The sequence below is a fragment of the Cryptotermes secundus genome, unplaced genomic scaffold (genome assembly GCF_002891405.2).
Source record: "Cryptotermes secundus unplaced genomic scaffold, Csec_1.0 scaffold245, whole genome shotgun sequence".
Classification (NCBI taxonomy): Eukaryota; Metazoa; Arthropoda; class Insecta; order Blattodea; family Kalotermitidae; genus Cryptotermes; species Cryptotermes secundus.
The window spans coordinates 827476-847015 of NW_019736398.1; the positions used below are offsets into that span (position 1 = coordinate 827476).

Consider the following 19540-nt stretch of genomic DNA (forward strand, 5'->3'; position numbering starts at 1 on the left):
TAATAATAATAATAATAATAATAATAATAACACTACTACTACTGCTACTTACTTACCTACTTGCTCATGGAGCTGAGCCCTTCTGGAGGAGCCGCCAATTCTGCAGCTACTCACGACTTTCCCAGCATTTTATGGAACCAGAAGGTTCATCAACATGTTCACAAGAGCCCTCCAGCGGTCCCTATCCTGAGCCAGATCTGTCCAATCCATACCATCCCATCCTATCTCTCCAAGATTCATTCTAATATTGTCCACTCACCTACGCCTTGGTCTTCCCTGTGGTCTCTTTCCCTCTGGCTTTCCCACAAATATCCTATACGCATCCCTAGTCTCCCCATTCGTGCTACATGACCTGCACATCTCATCCTCCTTTAATTGATCATTCTAATTATACTTGGAGAAGAGTACAAGTTATGAAGTTCCTCATTATGCAGTTTTCTCTAACCTCCTGTCACTTCATCTCTCTTCGGTCCAAATATTCTCCTCAACACCCTGTTCTCAAACACCCTCAGTCTACGTACCTCCCTCAATGTCAGAGACCAAGTTTCACACCCATACACAACCACAGGCAAAATTATAGTTTTGTATATTCTAATGTTTATGTTTTTGGACAACAGACGAGAAGACAAAAGGTTCTGGACTGAATGGTAGCAAGCATTACCCGAGTTCAATCGCCTCTTAATTTCCTCCTGAATCAGGTTTCCATCTGTTATCATTGTTCCCAAATATCTGAACTGTGCCACATTTTCAAAACATCTATTTCCTATTTTTATGTCATGATTTTGCCCTGTATTTTGGTGACGAGACAGTAACATATACTTAGTTTCCTCTGTGTTTACTTCTAGACCAACCTCTTTACTTGCGTCAATTAAAGTTTGCGTGTTTTTCTTTATGATATCTACATTACCACCCAGTAGCTACTACTGCTACTCTTAATAATAATTCAATTCTTATTTATTTACATGCTAACTTAACAGCTCAAGGCCAATTACAAAGTAAGCATGAATGAAGATACAGAAACAAACGCAAACAGACAAAGCCACAATGCGACAGCGAAGAACAATTAAAGTTTCAAATTGATCAGTATACAACAATATTAATAAATCAATTAATAATGGTGATAATAACAATAGTAGTTTAATTAATTCAATATAAAATACGTTTCAACAACAGAGATTTTTGTCCAAAGACGTCAACGTCCCTACAAACAACATTAGCAGCAGAAGCGCATCTAGCAGAGGGGCAATTTTTACTAACAGAACAGACATTGAACATAGGAAAGTCTCGGGATATATCGAACAGTTACCCGAAGGCCAACAATTTTCAAAGCATAAAGGCAATGTATAGAACCTTAATAATAATAATAATAATAATAATAATAATAATAATAATAATTCAATTCTTTATTATTTATGTGCTTAGCCAACAGCCACAAGGCGTGTTACAGACGCAACACAGTGTAGATAGAAGTAGTTACATACTGGACAAACACAACATAAAGTCAAAGACTAAAAGGGTAAGCACTGGAGGAAAAACACATTAATGCATATAACTAAACAAACAAAATAATAATAATACTATAACAAATCTAAGTTGCTTTGACAATTGAGAAATGAAAAGTACAGATATTCAAAGAGAATAATAATAATTCAGTTTAACTGTTGTTTATGTTCATGCAAATAATAACAACAACAAACCGACAATGCTAGTGTGACGGTAACTCTCTAGAATGGTATTCAGGAGGTACTTGGTTTGAATCTTGACTGAAGTGTTTCCCAGACTTTTCCATCCCCCCCAGGCAAATGCTGGTATCCTCTCTAAACATCACATCCAATAACGCTGACGTTATGTAGGCGACGATGCTGATGGCTTCGCAAAGTTAATCGCAAGAAACAACAGCAACAGAAACAAAACTTTCTGAAATAATCGACGCGAAGATACATTTCCTCATAAACGTTTTGACATCGCAATCTTTACCGATTTCTCAGAGGAGATTCGAAAGTGGTACCTCCTGAACACAAGTCGAAGCGTTATCTCTGTTCCAATCCGTTATAATGTTGTTTCACTAAAATTGTTTCCAGAAACATGGACTCGATAACAAAATACATACAGTTTAATAACTTGCAGTGGTAGTTCCAAAGCCGACCACAGTGGCTGCGCGTTCTAAGGCATGAACAGACTGCGGCCGCTCGAACATTGGGATCGTGGGTTTGAATCCCACTCGAGGTATCGATGTCTGTGTCTTTATTCTGTTTGTGTTTTCCTGTGTGCAGATAGAGGCCTTGAGAAGGACTAATCACTCGTCCAAGGAGTCCTACCGACTGTGTATAGGGTTAAGGAACTGAAAAAGCGGCCAAGGTCCAAAGGGCTGCAGAGCCAGAGAGAGAGGTAGTTCCGAAACTGCAATATTTAGGCAATCCAAGTGATCTCTTCTCCTTTAGAACTAGACATACACATATGAACTTAATTTTGTATCTGCTGTAACTGTATCTGGGTGATATGTAAGGACCGCTCCTATAGGCTGGATCAAGGACTAAGTGCAATAACAGAGACGCGTGTTCCGATGTTTCGTGTTTGTGTATAAAACCTGTTCTCTGTTAGAGTACTATAAATAAATATTGGTAACATGTGAAAACCAGTTTATGTTATGGGACTTTAATGTAATGTTTTGTGTTCCTATTTAATTTCACTTTTTCCTTTTGATAGAATTAAATATTTCTGTTGCATTGTCGGAAAGTTTTGTGTCGAGCAATGCTCGGAATCTTCCAACGTTGTGGTGGTGCCAGCCCAGTCGTCAACCGTCCGTCACTGGTTCGCCCAGTTATTTACATGAAAACAATATATTATTCTGCAGCAAGGTTTCTTTGTATCTTCGGTTTCATTCGATTGGGCTTTTGTTCTCAGTCGGACAGATGGAAACACAGACGGAAAAAGAGCTGAGTCAATGTTTCTTTTTCGAACTCTTATTGTTACAGGAGTCGGGATAACTCAGTCGGTATAGCGACTATGTCACGAGATACACAACCGAGAAATCGGGGTTCGATTCCCGTCAGGAGTAAGAGATTTATCTCTTCTACTAAGCGTTCAGGCAGGCTCTATCCCACACTCGAGGATGATATATAATGGGTCTCCGTCAAATCAACTGGTTCTTCTCTGGGGATAAAGTTGCCGGAACGTGAAGCTCACCACTCACCTTCGTAAACTACATCGTTTAAGATACGTACATTAAGTTATATCTCCATCACATAGGTCTTCAGGGCGTGGTGCTTAATTAGGCAAATGGACAAATTTATCTTTCGTTCCATTACTGTTATTGTTATTACTTGGCCTTAACCCGCCTCTCTGGTCTAGTGGTCAGAGTTCTTGATCCAGAGGTTCAAGGTTCGATTCCCGGAGCTACGAGATATTCAGAGAAGTAGTGGGTCTGGAATGGGGTCCACTCAGTGACCGCCTTTGTGGTCTAGTGGTCAGAGTTCCTGGCTACAGATTCAGAGGTCCGGGTTCGATTCCCGGTGCTACCAGATATTCTGATAAGTAGTTGGTCTGGAACGGGGTCCACTCAGCCTCATGAGGATAATTGAGGAGCTACTTCGATAGAAAAGTAGCGGCTCCGGTCTAAAAATCCGAAATTAACGGCCGTGGGGATTCGTTGCGCTGACCATGCGACACCCTCTATCCGCTAAAGTTGGCACTAACTTCGCCGAAAAGCGGCGGTCGCTCGGTTGGTATTGCGGACTAAAATCATGACTAATTTCTTGATTAGCTTCGCGACTATCAGCTTATTAAGGATGATTCATGTACCACTGAACGAGTGATTGTGGATAACTGACCCAGCAGAATTAAAGTCTGCACAACGCAGAACGCAGTGATAAGTAAGCTCCCCCCTCTTCTTCGATATGGTAAACAAGATGGAGGAAATACAGCCCACATACAAGAGTGCGATCTTCTACGTTGTAACGCCATGTAGTTTGGTAGAAATTCGCCGACGTATCGGAGGAACATACTGCCTCTATCTTCAAGATTGCAATGTCAACTAAGCAGGAAATCAACAATAAGAGAAGGAGGATATTTCTCTAGTGGGCTGCGTGACTTTTCAATCATTATTTACCCTATGCTATGGAAGTTTCAAGACAGCATACAACAAGGATATATAATAGACTATAAAATTAAATATTAATAAAGTCACCGAGGCGGTTGGTAGAGTGGTAACGCCCTAGACTCGAATTCGGGAGGTGCTCCGCTCAAATATCAGCCGGAACACTGGTTATTCTGAATAAGATTTTCGCGATTTTCCTCGCTCCCTTTGGGCAAATAGTAAGGTAAAAAGTTGGGCCGCGCCATAGCTCAAGCGGTTAGTCGCTGGCTTCCCACCGCTGCGGCCCGGATTCGATCCGGGGTCTGGTTAAGTGGGATTTCTGGTGGACAAAGTGGTGTGAGGCAGGTTTTCTCCGAGTACATCGGTTTCCCTTACCAATCTTCATTCCACCAATTGCTCCACAATCACCCTTACCTATCATCTGGGGCTGGTACAATAGGCCAGAAGTGGCCGCAGTACAAGGGACTTAGTCCCACCCCACTAGCAATAAGAAAAAAGGTAAAAAGTTAAAGCTATCCCTGTAACATACCCTCAAGTTTCATAGGGTTGTGAGGCGTAGAGGATCTCACATTTTCTCTAGACAATCGGCTCACAGATGGCGGTAAGGTTGTCAGCCTTAAGCGCAGGCCGCACTTTACCCCCAGGAACATGCCTGCTACTCATTTCTGTTAGAGGCTGAGTTGACCTCAGGGCCATAGTTCGGCCGAAAGGATTAGGTCATCACTCATGGAGCTGAGCCCTTCTTGAGAAGGTGCCAATTGTACAGCTACTCAAGAACTTCCCAGCATTTTATGGAACCAGAAGATTTATTACCGTGTTCACAAGAGCCCTCCACTGGTCCCTATCCTGAGCCAGATCAATCCAATCCATACCATCACATCTATCTCTGAGATCCATTTTAATATTGTCCACCCATCTACACCTTGGTCTTCCCAGTGGTCTCCTTCCTTCCGGCTTTCCCACCAATATCCTATATGCATTTATGCTCTACCTCTATTCCTGCTATATGCCGTGCCCATCTCATCCTCCTTTATTTGATCATTGTAATTATACTTGGAGAAGAGTATAAGTTATGAAGGTCATCATTATGCAGTTTTCTCCAACCTCCTGTCACTTCATCCCTCTTCAGTCCAAATATTCTCCTCAACACTCTGTTCTCAAATACCCTCAGTCTATGTTCTTCTCTTTTGAAAAAATCCACCTCATTGAGACTCGAACTCGCGATCTACCGGCTTGAAGAGTAGTGCCTCAACCAACTACGCTACCGTGCGCTCCAATGTCGGAATAGTACCTCCACTAATCGAATCCTTCTCAACTTTTAAAATTCACCACTTATCTGTCATCCAAATAATCAATGCTTGTACCCCCTTACATGCATAAAAATAAAGGGATGTGATGAAACAAAGCAGGAGTGTGAGCAATATAATAGAGCGAATCTCTCAACTTACGTACAAACTCTTGTGTTTTCATAGGAGAGCGTGAGGGAGAGCAAGATAGGCCCCGTGAGAAAAAGAACAATGAAGAACCTCTCAACCTTGAGTTCTACGTAAGCAATGAATTCGGGAATGTTTCATATGCTACAGCACATGGCAAATGTTGTGAGATGTTGATAGATCTGATATCTAAACGTGTTTCAGTGCCCGTCGTACAGACGGTTTGTATGCTACAGTGTACAGGTATGCAAGCACAGGTACGCAAATTAGCATATTAATAAAACTCACAAATTATACGTTACAACTTAATGAGAATTAGACAACTATCGCGTGTAACAGCACAGACTTGATTCTTCAACCTGTGAGACGCGCCCCTAAGTGGGCGCGAACGTCCTCCAAGTCATATGGGAGGGGGATAATACTTCATCTTTCGTTCGTGTGTTCTAGCAACGTGGGAAAGTACTGGGAGGGTGGGAACAGAAGCTCTGATTCATGGTCTGGTAGTGTGTATGTTACTGAGGGCTATACAAAGGCCGCGCCATAGCTCAAGCGGTTAGTCGCTGGCTTCCCACCGAGGCGGCACGGGTTTGATCCCAGGTCTCGTCAAGTGGGATTTGTGGTGGACAAATTAGTGCTGAGGCAGGTTTTCTCCGAGTATTTCGGTTTCCCCTGCCAATCTTCATTCCACCAATTGCTCCACAATCACCCTCACCTATCATCTGGGGCTGGTATAATAGGCCAGAAGTGGCCGCAGTACAAGGGACTTAGTTCCACCCCACTAGCAAAATAAAGGGGGGTATACAAACAAGATGGATGCCAATTCGGAACATTTAAAGAAGTATTTATGTATTTGTCTGGGCTTTGTTTAAGGATGCTGTCATTATCTCTGACGAATAACAAAACGACTTAAATAATATTAAATTAGAAAACGGTGCGGACTGTGAGATATTATGCCGGTATTATCCAGGAGGAACTGAGGAAAACTATAAAATAATCAGTCAGGATAGCAGATGTTGCCGCCGAGACTCGAAACGGTTACCATCCGAATAACTATCTGACACTTCACTCGCTTCAGCCAACCCACTGGGCATTCTGAGTTACAGCGCACGAGAAAGAAACAATCAAGACGTAAAGAATGAATGGACAATAAATTTGTCCCTGTAACAGGCCGTGGAGGCCCACAGAGATGTGAGACGTCGAGGTTCCCACATTTTCTTGACAATCGGTTCACAGATGGCGGCAACGTAGTAAGCCTTAAGCACCGTCCGCCCTTTGCCCCCCAGGAAGATTCCTGGTACTGACTTTTCTTAGAAGCTGAGTCGACTCCAGAGTCATAGTGCGGTTGCAACGATTAGGTCGATTAAAGATCCGATTACCTCATTGGGAATCGAACCGGCGACCTTCCAGCTTGTAGCATAGTGCCTCAAACAATTAAGCTACTTGAACGATAGGAGGAAACACTGCAAGGATAAAGGGATAATGAATACTAGATAATTTCTAAGCGCACGGAGCTGCTCTCCACTTCCACTAAAAGGCCAAACATTCGAATTCGAACCGGTAACCCATAGGGATAAAAAAAAAACTGCCATTCCAGATGAATACCGGAATAAAACCGAAAATAGGCCACTACCAAATTTCCCTCTATGTTTATTATTATTCTTAATTCATTGTTCAAGATTCCGATACTATATAGCCTATTGAGACAGGATGACCTGTTGCCGGATTTGAGTTCCTAACAGTGACTTGTAGCCTGCATCGTGCTGGTTTCTTCCTTGGCTAACTATTTAACCCTGCAGATGGAGACGACATGTCCCTGCGAAACGCCGGTTAACTTTCACTGGACTACATGACGTTATATCTCAAAACGCAGAAAGTTCAGTATGGCTTCTTTTGTCATTCTGTGAGGCATTTCGTGACGGTGTCGCTATCTGATTTACTGACCTTTTGTTATAAACTGTTGTCTTTTCTTTATGCTAGTGGGGTGGGACTAAGTCCCTTGTACTACGGCCACTTCTGGCCTATTGTACCAGCCCCAGATGATGGGTGAGGGTGAATGTGGAGCAATTGGTGGAATGAAGATTGGCAGGGGAAACCGAAGTACTCGGAGAAAAACTGCCCCAGCGCCACTTTGTCCACCACAAATCCCACTTGACCAGACCCAGGATCGAACCCGGGCCGCCGCGGTGGGAAGCCAGCGACTAACCGCTTGAGCTATGGTGCGGCCTTGTTGTTGTCTTAGTACGGGGCTTATACTTGTGGAGGCAAATGTAACTGTGTTGAATTTTAACGTGTCTTCTAACCTGTGCTCAGTGTGTACACACAGTTCTTTCTAATTCCTTGAGAGTGACGAAGAAGTTAATTTAAAGCTATAACCCTTCAACCATGATGCAAATTCACTGCTTCATTGGCTGTGTCAAGGAACGTTGACCGCGAGAATTGCAACTATACATCGCGTTGAACATTCCTCTGTAATTCGTTTCAAAGTCAATTCAATGGTGCAATAAGGCACCGAAACAAAATTATAAAATCGAACTATGCATGAAATCGAATAGGCGTACGATTTCTGCCTTCTGGAAGGGAACTGCATTAGGCCTACATACCAGCAACAACTACTTCCGAACCACATGTAGTTTTCATGTTTTCCCTTTGGCGCTACAGCAACCATTTGGTCCTTGCCTTACCTCGATGAAACTCTCCGTTTAACTTCAGTTTCCTAGATATTAAAAGGGGTACGCGGTAGTGTAGTGGTTGAGGCACTATGCTACAAGCCGCAAGGTCGCGGGTTCAAGTCACGATGAGGTCATTGGATTTTTTCAATTTACCTAGTCCTTCCAGCCGCACTAGGCCCTGGGGTTCACTCAGTCTCTAACAGAAATGAGTACCAGGAATTAATTAAATAATTGTTCTGGGGAGTAAAGCACGGCCGGCGCGTAAGGTTGACAACCTTGCCGCCATCTTTGAGCCGATTGTCTAGATAATGTGGGACCCTCAACGTCTCACAACCCTATGGGCCTTCACGGCCTGGTACAGGGATAGCTTTACTTTTTCTTTACTTCACTAGATATTCAGACATTCGGTAGGACTCCTTGGGCGTGTTATCAGCTTGTCACAAGGCCTCTACATGTATACAAGCACAGAAGAACGCGTGCACACACCAAACATACATGTCCTGAGTGGGATTCGAACCCACGATCCTGGCTTCCGAGCGAGAGAAGATAGTGCGTGCCTTAGACCGCTCGGCTACACTGACCGGCCTCATGTTCTTTAGGTAGTGCCTAAGAATTTTTCCACGTCTAAGTTCATCTGTAATATTTCGTAACAAGCTATATTATTGTACTGAGGGATTGTTGGTAGACCTCCGCCCTTACTCCCAATCTGGAGGACCACCCCTTGTAGACAGTTGCCAATGTTCAATCTACTTGAAGGGAGAAGTACTTTTGGAAGATCTTAGCGTAGCACGTAGAATATTATTGAAATTATCTTAAAATAGGATTAAGAGTGAAGATTACATTTACCTAGTTCAGATTTAGGTCCAGAGATATTGTACACCTGCCGTTAAACAGGAATTATTTAGCAGACGCATACCGTGAATGTATGATGATGATGATGCACACCATTTTACAATGTTACTCATTATGCGTTTGCATATTTAATGTCTGGCATACAGATAAACAATTATTAACCGTTTATTAAAAGTGGAGTTACCCTAAGCTCCCTGCTGGTGGATAATGCAAATGATAGTCGTGAATCTTCACAATTAGCGTGCATAATGGTAATACAGCCAAGTCCATTCTGCGGTCAGACACCTCTGTACGCTTCATCGGTCATCCGAAGTACACGGTGACCGGTATCTCCAGGAATAACCCCATAGCACGTTCTCCAAGAGCCTAACCACACTCACTGCGGGAGTAGAAAGTAACGCATTTCCCATATTCGTTCTTTGCTAGTGTGCTCAAAACATTAGGATCGAAACATCTCAAACATGAATTTCTTGTTTTAAAGCTGATCATACTACAGACGTCACTCTGCAAAGATTCCGGAAGTATTTTCCTTTGTAGAAAGGTAAAGCTATCCCTGTAATAGGCCGTGAAGGCCCATGGGTTGTGAGACGTCGAGGCTCCCACATTTCCCAGACAGCCGGCTCACAGAAGGCGGTGATGTTTCCAGCCTTACGCGCCGACCGTCCTTTAACCCCAGGAAGAGATTCCTGGTACTCATTTTTGTTAGAGACTGAGTCGACCCCAGGGCCATAGTGCGGCTGGAAGGATTACGTCAATATAAAAATCCAGTGAACTCATCAGGATTTGAACCCGCGACCATCCTACTTGTAGGACAGTGCCTCAACCAACTACGTTACGAAGATAACAAATCAAAACATCATTCAGGAGGAAATTAAGAGGCTACTGAACTCGGGTAATGCTTGCTGCCATTCAGTTCAGAACCTTTTGTCTTCTCGTCCGCTGTCTAAAAACATAAAAATTAGAATATACAAATCTATAATTTTGCACGTGGTTCTGTATGGGTCTGAAACTTGGTCTCTGACAATAAAGGAGGAGCATAGACTGAGGGTGTTTGAGAACAGGGTATTGAGGAGAATATTTGGATCGAAGTGGGGATGAAGTGATATGAGGTTCGAGAAAACTGCATAATGAGAGAGCCTCATAACTTGTACTCTTCTCCAAGTATAATTAGAATGATGAAGTCAAGGAGAATGAGGTGGGCAGGGCATGTAGTACGAATGGGAGAGAAAAGGAATGAATATAGGATATTTTTGGGAAAGCCAGAAGGAAAGAAACCATTGGGAAGACCAATGCGTAGGTGGGTGGACAATATTAAAATGGATCTTAGAGAGCTAGGATGTGATGGCATGGATTGGATTGATCTGGCTCAGGATAGAGGCCAGTGGAGGGCTCTTGTGAACACGGGTTCCATAAAATGCTTGGAAATTCTTGAGTAGCTGCAGATTTGGCTTGTCCTCAAGAAGGGTTCCGCTCCATAAGTAAGACATAGTTAAAACTACAAATGTATAATTTTTACACGTATATGCAGTTAGATTATAATTTCACTTAAGGTAGGAAGTCAGAACTACACTGTACTGAAATCAAATTTAAATTTAAGACGACAATTTTTATGCAGACTCCCCCGACAATAAATTTAATTAAAATCTGGTCGGAAGCTCCGTAAGTGAAACATGCGGAGATATAAATGAACGCGGATTGCTTCCGTTTTCTTCGTTCCCTTGTGTAGAGACATGTGAATTGATACAATACCTAGCACCACTTTATCCCAAGAAAGAGCCGAGTTTAGTTTAGCGACATAACCAATTCGCTTTTATTCGGGCGACATCTGGTTTGAATCTCAGGTAGCGCTGTACATCCTGGACGTTGGTTTCACTTGGTTTCTCAACAGAGCGTTCAGGAATACTGGTCTGACCCTACAAGGGTGATGGAGGGCATTGCGTTAAACAGATGATAGCGAGGGGAGGTGGTTTGCCGAGCTTCTGAAGTCTCTCTGCCTCTGAAACCCATCTTACTTTCTTCCTGACTAGTACTTGTGCACCCAGCAATTAGTGGACCACCCGTCATCTCCCGCAGGTGGCGTTTCAAAACGAGCTGTTTGCATTGTGAGCCAACACGAAAGAATTGCCGGGCAAGTGCGTTCATAAATCCGTTTCTACATCCAGGAATCATTCACAGCATGGATGAAAGAATGATGATGATTTAAACCTGTGATTCTCAGGTACTGTCCCTCCATTCACCTCGGGAGACTGAGAAAAACAACGAAAAACGTTAGTCAACATAGTAGGTGTCCTGCTCGATATTCCAACACGAGTCTGTAGCATTGCCCATGCAGCCAACTTCTGTAAAGCCTTGTTTTGGGTCTTGAATAATTATATTTCAACTTTCAAACAAAATGTACACTTGCAACAAACTATGAGTATTGACGTTAAAGATAAGAGTGCCTTCTGTCACGAGTCCCATACGTCGAAATGACTGTCATATGTGAAAGATCGGCTTCATTTCGACTCCTTCCGGAACCCCGACATTTTGAAAATTTTGAAGATTGTCAGTGATATGTGAAGAAACGTGTAATTAACTAAATTAAACATTACTACACAGTTGTTTAAAATATACATTGAGAATAATATGTATGAAGTGTTCAATTGATCCACGTGTTTCACTTCAAGAGAGGAAAAAATTAGGAAAAATCAAGTGAAAGTGAACTATTTTGAGTGCAGCATAATACGACATAATAAATAAATCATTTATTTCGTATAATTATTTCTAATTTATAAATTTTCAGGAGCTTAAGAAACCCGAACGTGTATGTCTGTCCTTCACAAGAATCCTTACTCGACACTAACCTAAGCCATTTGAATCCAGTTCATGTCCTCGCACTCTGTTCATTTCGCATCGCTCATATTATTTTCTTCAATATAGGCCTCGATCTCCAAAGTTATCCCTTCCCTTCATAAATTCTGAATATATTTTCGTAGGAATTTCTCAACTATACGGATATACGCGCACTACATTTCCAACATACATCATAGCCCTTTATTTGTAAACTCTAATAATATATAGTAAAGAACGGAAATTATAAAGCTAGTAATTATTAAACTTTCTCTGTCCTGCTGTTATATTCTCTCTTTTATGTTCAGATAGTCACCTCGCTTTCCAGTTTCATGACACCAAACCATCAGATATTTAACACCTTTAGGAATATCATCATTCTAATAACCGTATATTCTATGGATTATATATTAAGTGGGGATACTGTAAAGGATTCTGCGATTAGAAACTCAGATATCCTACGTTCAAAAGCAGGTACCGATATGCAAATTACTACAAGATAAAATATATCATGATATGGTATAATTGTCAGTAACTTGAATCCCATATGTAGAAACTATATCTTTATGTCGTACAACCGTGAATTCGAACAAAATTGGAGACACAAGATTATCATTATGTAAGATTTGAGGTTTTCACGGCGGTGACTAAGAAGAATGCCGTCTTCTGGGATGTGGCGCCGTGTAGATCTTGTGTGAACTGACGCATCGGAGGAACGTATCGCTTATATCTTCAAATATGAAGATGGAGGCGATAAGTTCTTCCGAAACGTCTGTTCACACAAGATCTACACGCCGCCACATCCCAGAAGACGGCATTATTTAAAAAGACAGTATTACCTACGATGAGATCGCCAGTGTGGTCTAGTGGTCAGAGTTCCTGGGACAGAGCGAGAGGTCCCTGGTTCGATTTCCGGCGATACCAGATTATCTGACAAGTTGCGGGTCTGGAACGGGGTTCACTCCGCCTAGTGAGGATAACCGGTGAGATATTTCAAAGAAATAGAGGCTCCGGTATAGAGAAACGAAATTAATGGCGGTGGGGATTCGTTGCGCTGACCACGCGACACCCTCTATCCGCTAAAGTTGATACTAACTTCGCTGACAAGCGGCGGTCGCTCGGTCTCTATAGTTCGCTTTCGGACTAAAACCACGGAGTTTGTTTGTTTTCTTTGTTTTGCAACAGCGTTTAATTATCCTGGTGTGATTTCCCCAAGTACGACAATGAACTCAATAATATATTTTCACCCTAAAATGACAGGAAAATACAAAATGCTATCGATACTTAACAAACGTCGTATACCTATGAAGTGCAAAAATATCTCCAGCCGGTTTAAAAATAGCAACATACCGAATGTACTGAAGGTAACGTATATCTCTCATAATGGGAACAGGTTTTGAATCTTGCAATGCACAATCTACAACTTGATTTAATAACATTCTTTTATCAGCCTCTTCTTTTAAGAAAATGGAAATTACACTGGATATTTCCACGCTATATTTTACTTCCCATGTTAATATAATCTGTAAAATAAAATATAAAAACAGCTATGTAATACTTTCTACCTTTCAGAGAGGCTTTAGTAGTTCCATAGCAGAGCAAGTTTAAGTTTATGCGGGATAATTATTTCCCTCCGACTCGCATGATTGATGTGTCGCAGGGAAGTTTTACATGGCATACCTAGTATTTAACGAGATGGACGAATAATTTACATTATCCAAGCCATAATCTTCATTATCATGTGGGACTGCTACAAGATTGCTAAATGCAATTTACTTTAGTGGCCCAGCTCGAGCAGCGGTTCTTGTTTAGAGAAATATAATTTCAACAGTTTGATAAACGACCTAAGGATTTCAATCAGTTGATGAGTTTGGATTAAAAAGTTGCTATTTTCAGTTTTCATGTGCGTTAGCCTTTCAGAATAAGCTATCAGTCGTAATTTCAAAACCTCATCAACCTTCAGTTTTAAACGTCATTAAAACGAAGGTAGTTTTCTCTATTTGTAAATGTCTTTTTCGCAAAATTCATAAACTAAACATACGAATTTGGAGGTAATCATAATCACGTACCAACGCGCACGCTCCATTTTATAAACCAATACATTTCAGAGGTCCGGGTTCGATACCCAGCGCTACCGGATTTTATGAGAATTAGTGGGTCTGGAACGGGATCCACTCAGTCTCCTGAGGATAACTTAACAGCTATTTCAAAGAAACAGCGGCTCCGGTCTAGAAAACTGAGATTAACATCCGTGGGGATCCGTTCCGCTGACCACGCGACACCATCTATCCGCAAAAGTTGGCACTAACTTAGCCGACAAGCTGCGGTCACTCGGTCGGTATACTTCACTTGCGGACTAAAACCATGGAATTTTTTCAATACATATCAGTTAAACTGGGCACTAGAAGTCGGAGCTCAGGCATGCACTATGAATTATGAGAATATAAACTTCGTTTGATTCGGTCAAATTTAAACCCTACTTAATATGGAGCTGAAATTATAAATTCAATACTTGTATACAAAATTCTCTCTCTTTCTACATTTTTCGCTTCCTATCTCTTTTCCTCTTCTGTTTAGTTTTCTTTCTTTCTTTCTTAGGCACAATGTTTCTTTAAATTTTCTTCTCGCTCCATTTCTGTACGCGGGAGTTCTCATTGCGTTTAAATGTCAGATATTGTGTAACACTACCTCGATGAATGTATCGGCTCATTCCAGACAAAACACCGAAAATGGCGGGCACAAATCCATACTTGTTGCAAGATCTGTATCTAGGATATCAGTGTCGACAAAGAGAGCGTCCGCCTTGGATTATGCGGTTCACTATCATCGGAATGAAATATTTATTACACTGTTGTATGTCTTATGCATACACTGATTTAATGATTAATAACCTTCTCGAATTTCGGAGAGCAGTATCCTTATTTGTTGCGCACAAGAGCCATGTTGCTTGACATGCAGCCGCTCGCCATTCATCAAGAAGCTGTCTGAGTGTATGTTTGCTTACTTCAAGAGGCAAAGCAACTGTCTGGTGTGCCCCTTTTTTTCGAAATATATGAGCGGATCGTTTACGTAAGGTAGAGAGGTAGAGGGCACGCGAATTTATTACCTCGTATGGAAGAGGGAGAGAAGTCAGTCCAGCCATCATAGTCATATGAATGGGGGTGGTGTTTAGATAAAGAATGACGCAATTATCTTGACGCATGTGAATTATTCAAAAGAACTGAGAAGTCATTGACTAACCTCATGATATCGCAGACATTCGCTCTGAGTATACTGTTGTTAAATTATTCAACATTATAAAAGAATGTACTTTCTGAGGCGAAGGTCTGGCTACTTTACACTGGACAGAAAAAGAATGAAGAGATAAGACAAATACTCGCTAGTGTAATTTAAACGAGGAAATAAAGAAAAGCAATACAATTACTTTAACAAATATTTATAACATATTTACAGTCGGGATAGCTCAGTCGCTACAGCGACGGCCTTTGGGCTGGAAGGCCTATGTTAGTTTCCCGGCAGCGGTAACAATTTTCTCTTCTCCGTAGCGTCCAGACCTGCTCTGGGAACCATCCAGCCTCTTGTCCAATGAGCACCGGTGGCTATTTCGCCGGGCATTAAAGTAGCAGGAGCGTGAAGCTGACCAGTCATCTTCTAGTGCCGAGGTTAAGAATGGTGGAGCTATACCTTCACTCCCCACGTGTCTTCATGGCGTTGTGCTTAATTAATTACGCACAGGAACAATTTCATATTTATTTAGTACATATACAGACCTTCTGGACTACAAGCCACTGGGTAGACGAAAATGAGGGCGCCAGCTTGAAAGATGGACGTTTCAGTTCATATAAAACTGAGATAGGGACAGGCAGATATGCCTGATATTTGCAGACGATTAAATTCTTCCTTCTAGGCAATCTCAGTGTCCTCACCATTTCCGATGCGCATGTTACGGACACCAATTCCTATCTCGTTTCAGAATGGTTTTATATTAGACCGAGTTTCCATTGTTGTTGTTCTCCACCATGTAATGCCACTGTAGGAACGGCGGGTGGCTGTTGGTTGCGCGGTTGGAAGGATTTTCAAGTGGTGAGGGCATCAGCCGATCTTCGACACTTGTACAGTCCGTCTTCTTTTACGGCTTTTACAGCCTCTAAAAATATAACCTTTTTTGGCTGTTTCACATTCATTGACGCTTTACTATGTTTTAAAAGTACAGCACCAAGAAATTAAGAGTGATGTTTTGCAGAAGACGCTGAAGACTTTCTTATTTAAGGTGTTAAGCCTGCGTCTAGGAGGACGACCGAGATGGTGTTGCCGAACTGTGTGAACGCAGAGCTGATGTGTACCGTGTCGCAGTCACGGCGACTGAGATGGTGTTGCCGAACTGTGTGAACGCAGAGCTGATGTGTACCGTGTCGCAGTCACGGCGACTGAGATGGTGTTGCCGAACTGTGTGAACGCAGAGCTGATGTGTACCCTGTCGCAATCAGGATGATGAAGTTCAAGAGGAAACACTCGCAACACAGCAACTTCGTAACATGATCTCTCTCGAAGGAATTAAATGTCATTATGTAAGATTTGAGGCTTTCACGGCGGTGACTATGAAGAAAGCAGTCTTCTGGGATTTGGCACCGTGTATATGTGGTGTTAACCGACGTTTCGGAGGAACGTATCGCCCCCATCTTCAGGGTAGAAGAAAAAGTATAAGAATTCTGCAAGCGACAACACCGTGAGAAACGGTNTGATTTTGACTTTATGAACGTTTTGGAAAGTGTGAAACACTGGCAGGTAAGACGTTAGCAAGAAGATGAATTCAATATTATTTTGGGCAGAAGTTAGTCGTAATATAACCTACAATTATCATATCTACAGCCAACTCATGTGTATATTTAGATATATAATCTACGTATCACACACATAAGAAAGATTGCGTACATTGGCCTATATAGGTTCCCATTAACAAAATATGTACTTTTATATCAACGAATATATTTGCACTTCTGAACTATAAAAATGAAGTATAAATTTCATTTTATTCACAAACTTTCTTACGGACGGTCAGACTCACGATCTGGATTCGCTCTTGTGAGAATTATAAACTTTTAAACACAAAGAGTCTCTTTCATGTACCAACTAGAACTTCATGTTTACATTATAGACCTCTGGATTTTATTACCGCTCCTAATTTTTAAATTCTCAAGCTCTTAACTCTTATTCCCATTGTCTATATTACCGGCACTCATTCCAGACAAGACTGCGTGATAACTTCTTCTTCACTGATTTGTATATATCCCATACCTGCCCCAAATAACCGATAAAAAACTTCAGACAAATCTCTCACATTAATAAACTAGTCGCAACAGTACTGATTTTTAGATATTATCCATTGTCCTGTTTTTTACTTAAAACGTTTTGGACGCTGGATTCTGTCTCCGTCTTCAGGTAAAACCTAGTCAGTTGGGCTCAATCAATAGAGCTAATCCCTAGCACCGAGATAGGGATTAGCTCTACCGGCTGGAACCAGTTGGGTAGACTTTTACCTGAGGATGGAGACAGAGTTCAGTATCCGATACATTGATTTAAAAAAAAAACAGGGCTGTGGATAATTTCGCAAAAGTCAATAGGAGCATCACTACTTTACGTAGCAGCATCTAGTCAGGATCACTGCCGAAGTGCTAAAGCAAGTCCTTGGGATAAATTTGGCCATTACATTAATATAAAGATCACTCACCGATCTGTCCAGCAGAGGGCTTCTTCACGGTATCTGAAACATAAGATATGTGTTGATGAAATTCTTATTTTAATTAGAAATCATTTGCAAGACAATTTCGTTTCTAGCAGAAATATACAGTGCAAAAATGTAATAACGTGCTACAGAAATACTAGCATGTTACCTCCTTCTGAGCCTCTACACAGTATATAGGCCTGCTACTGGCTAACATATTCAGCACTTGTAGGACAATCATATACCAAGGGACTGAAACTTATCGTGCGTGATTTAAGTTCTCTGATCGAATTTAAATTAAACAGACTAAAATAACGATTTAGACAAAGTTTCCAAAAGACAGGAGTTTAGTGGAGACCACGCACAAAGAAAGCACGCAGAATATAGGTACTTCTCAAGTGGCAGGATTTGTTACATTAATTTGGACTAACCAATTTTTGAAAATCTGATCAAATGGACCTGCTGAAAAACGCAATTAATAATCGCAATAATAATAATTCAATTCAATTCATTCAATTCAATTCAAGTTTATTTACGTGCAAACTTAACAGCACAGAGACCAATTACAAAGCTAGCACGAATAGAGAAATACACAAAAATAATTAAAAAACATAATACGAAAATTGTAGTCCATATTAGCTAATTACACAGCATGAATAAGATACAGAAACAAACATACACAGACAAAATCACAATGTGAGAGTTTGAGTTTCAAATAGAGCAGCATACAACAACAATAATAATTCAATTCAATTATTTATTATTAATGTGCCGAGTCAACAGCCGCAAGGCCAATTACAGACGTAGCACAGTTTAGATGAAAGTAATTACGTGTAACATTATACAAACACTTGACAAACACATTATAAGTCAAAAATAAATTACAGGAAATTTCTTGGGAAAACACAGTAATGAAGAAAAGTAAACAAACAAGCAAATAAATGATAATAATAACAATAATAATAATAATTTCATTATCATAAAACTAAGTGTTATTNAGTTTCCCAAAACGTCCAAAACTATAGAAAATAATTATTTTCTATAGTTTCCCAAAATGTCCAGCCTCAGCAATATTAAGGTGCTGTTAATACTGTCACGTGCCTAGCAAATATAATATGACAATTTATTCTTATTTCTTCAGTATCTCTTAACTACGCTTCACTACTTTCATCACAACATAAAACCTAGACTGTGGTGGAGATTTATTTATCGGAGTATCTTACAGAAGTACTTACTCTGTCATTTATTGTCCCCTGTCTACACTGTAGAGTCAGGGAAATCCGTGGGAGCAATTTAGATTTAGTTTACTGCGTCACCTTACCTCAGTCAGCAAGAAAATTTGATATTTACTTAAATTAACTTTTCGCATGGTTATCCAGCCTGCAGTGAGTTCGGAATAGTCCTAACCATTTCAGAGACAAAATAACATTCAACCACTGCTGCAGAAGCAACAGGATTCATAAATGTAAGTTCTCTGCTGCATCGTGAATATTTTAATATGTTCCTATTAGATAGACCAAAAGTTCAGAAAATTAATGTATATTAAGTCTGCATTAAATGTTGAACAATACTGACATATCGTGGTGTAACCAATCAGATTCTGTCACAAACATTTAAACAGTAAATGAACGTATGATTTTAGGTTCTGGCAGGGGTGTTTATGAAGAATTCTATCTTCATGGATATTAGGACGTGTCATCATCATCAGTAATCTGTCAAGACGACAGGTCCACAGTCTCTTTCAAAACAATTCCTCCACTTAATGCGATCTAGAGCTTTCTCCTTCAAATGACAGTATCCTCTTCTGTCCCCAAGGTCATCCAGCATCTTCTTACGTCTTCTTCCTCGTCTTCTTGTCACTTCTATCCGCCCATCTATCTTTCCTTCGATAGCTTCTTTTAGAAGGCAGTTTCTGCGTAAAACATGACCAATCCAATTA

General features: G+C 41.0%; 1 protein-coding gene across 2 annotated transcripts in view; it reads right to left on the reverse strand.

Annotated features, from left to right (window-relative positions):
* LOC111869813 (protein trachealess) overlaps positions 1–19540 on the reverse strand; it is a 764956-nt gene that overhangs the window by 567595 nt on the left and 177821 nt on the right. For both annotated transcript variants that reach the window (XM_023861599.2, XM_033753565.1), the window contains exon 2: positions 17608–17640. In XM_023861599.2, coding sequence (XP_023717367.1) covers positions 17608–17640 — 33 coding nt within the window. The remainder of the gene's footprint in view (positions 1–17607; positions 17641–19540) is intronic.